At 36.1% G+C, this 1,122-nt stretch overlaps 1 protein-coding gene across 1 annotated transcript in view; it reads left to right on the top strand.

Annotated features, from left to right (window-relative positions):
- Window positions 1-1,122, top strand: part of DSG2 (desmoglein 2) — a 50,333-nt gene that overhangs the window by 21,126 nt on the left and 28,085 nt on the right. Inside the window, exons 4-5 of the mRNA XM_023510259.1 lie at window positions 152-313; window positions 451-595. Coding sequence (XP_023366027.1) covers window positions 152-313; window positions 451-595 — 307 coding nt within the window. The remainder of the gene's footprint in view (window positions 1-151; window positions 314-450; window positions 596-1,122) is intronic.

Raw genomic sequence — 1,122 nt, 5'->3', positions numbered from 1 at the left:
AAAAAAAAAAAAAAGTAAAAAATAGAATATACTTGCTTAAAAAGAAATGGTTTGAACTTTTTTTCAAAATAATTTAGTTAATGATCTTTAAAAATGTTCGAGGCGTTATCTAAGCTCTTCTCACAACATTCCTGAAACATTTCTCTGTTAGATACATTCTGATCTCGCAGAAGAAAGAGGAGTAAAAATTACATACAAATACACTGGAAAAGGGATCACAGAGCCACCTTTTGGTATATTTGTCTTTAACAAAGACACTGGAGAATTGAATGTTACCAGCATCCTTGACCGAGAAGAAACACCATATTTTTTGGTAAGAATGGTTTTACATGTGGTTGTGGTTTTTCCTTGGCGATAGGTATAATTTGTTTTGTTACTTTTTCATAGTATGGTAGTTCAGTCACATTACCTTAAATCTAATCGTATTTGTTATTTATGTCATGATTTCAGCTAGTAGGTTATGCTTTGGATGAGAGAGGAAACAACCTAGAGAAACCAATAGAACTTCGCATTCGAGTTCTTGATATCAATGACAATGAGCCAGTGTTCACGCAGGACGTCTTCGTTGGGTCTGTTGCAGAGTTGAGTTCAGCACGTAAGCGTCTATTATTTCTCTATGAATAAACACCCAAAGTCATTTTATCCCCACTGTGTAAATGAACACTAAATCCCACATCTTAATGCAAATTGAGTCTTACCCACAGGACAAATAATAATAAACCTCTTGCTCTAGGTTCAGAACTGCTTTTCTGTATGTCCCCTTTTTTACCCTTAGAGCAGATATGGTAGATTGATGGGGCGGGTAAGGAGCCTGTAGCAACTGCTCAGCCCTGCCCTGTAGCAGGAAGGCAGCCGTGGCTGGTATGTAAACAAAAGAGCCTGGCTGTGTTCCAATAAAACTTTATTTCCACGAACAGGTGTTTGGCTGGCTTTGGTCCTCTGACTCTAGTGTACTAACTTCCAACTTAAGTTGTTTTTACTGTGAGATTTGTTGACAGCATTGTCTGATACAGTGTTGTATTTTAGGACCCAAGGGAGAGATTATAAAGAATCATAATAAAGAATAGTTATGCTTCTCTTTTTGATTTGTTTGTTGTGTCTTTTTTTTTTTTTTTTTTTTTT

This window comes from Otolemur garnettii, unplaced genomic scaffold (assembly GCF_000181295.1).
Source record: "Otolemur garnettii isolate 467f Iridium unplaced genomic scaffold, OtoGar3 scaffold00012, whole genome shotgun sequence".
NCBI lineage: Eukaryota > Metazoa > Chordata > Mammalia > Primates > Galagidae > Otolemur > Otolemur garnettii.
The sequence above is the reverse complement of the archived record's forward strand: the minus strand, read 5'-3'. Positions and strand labels throughout refer to the sequence as shown.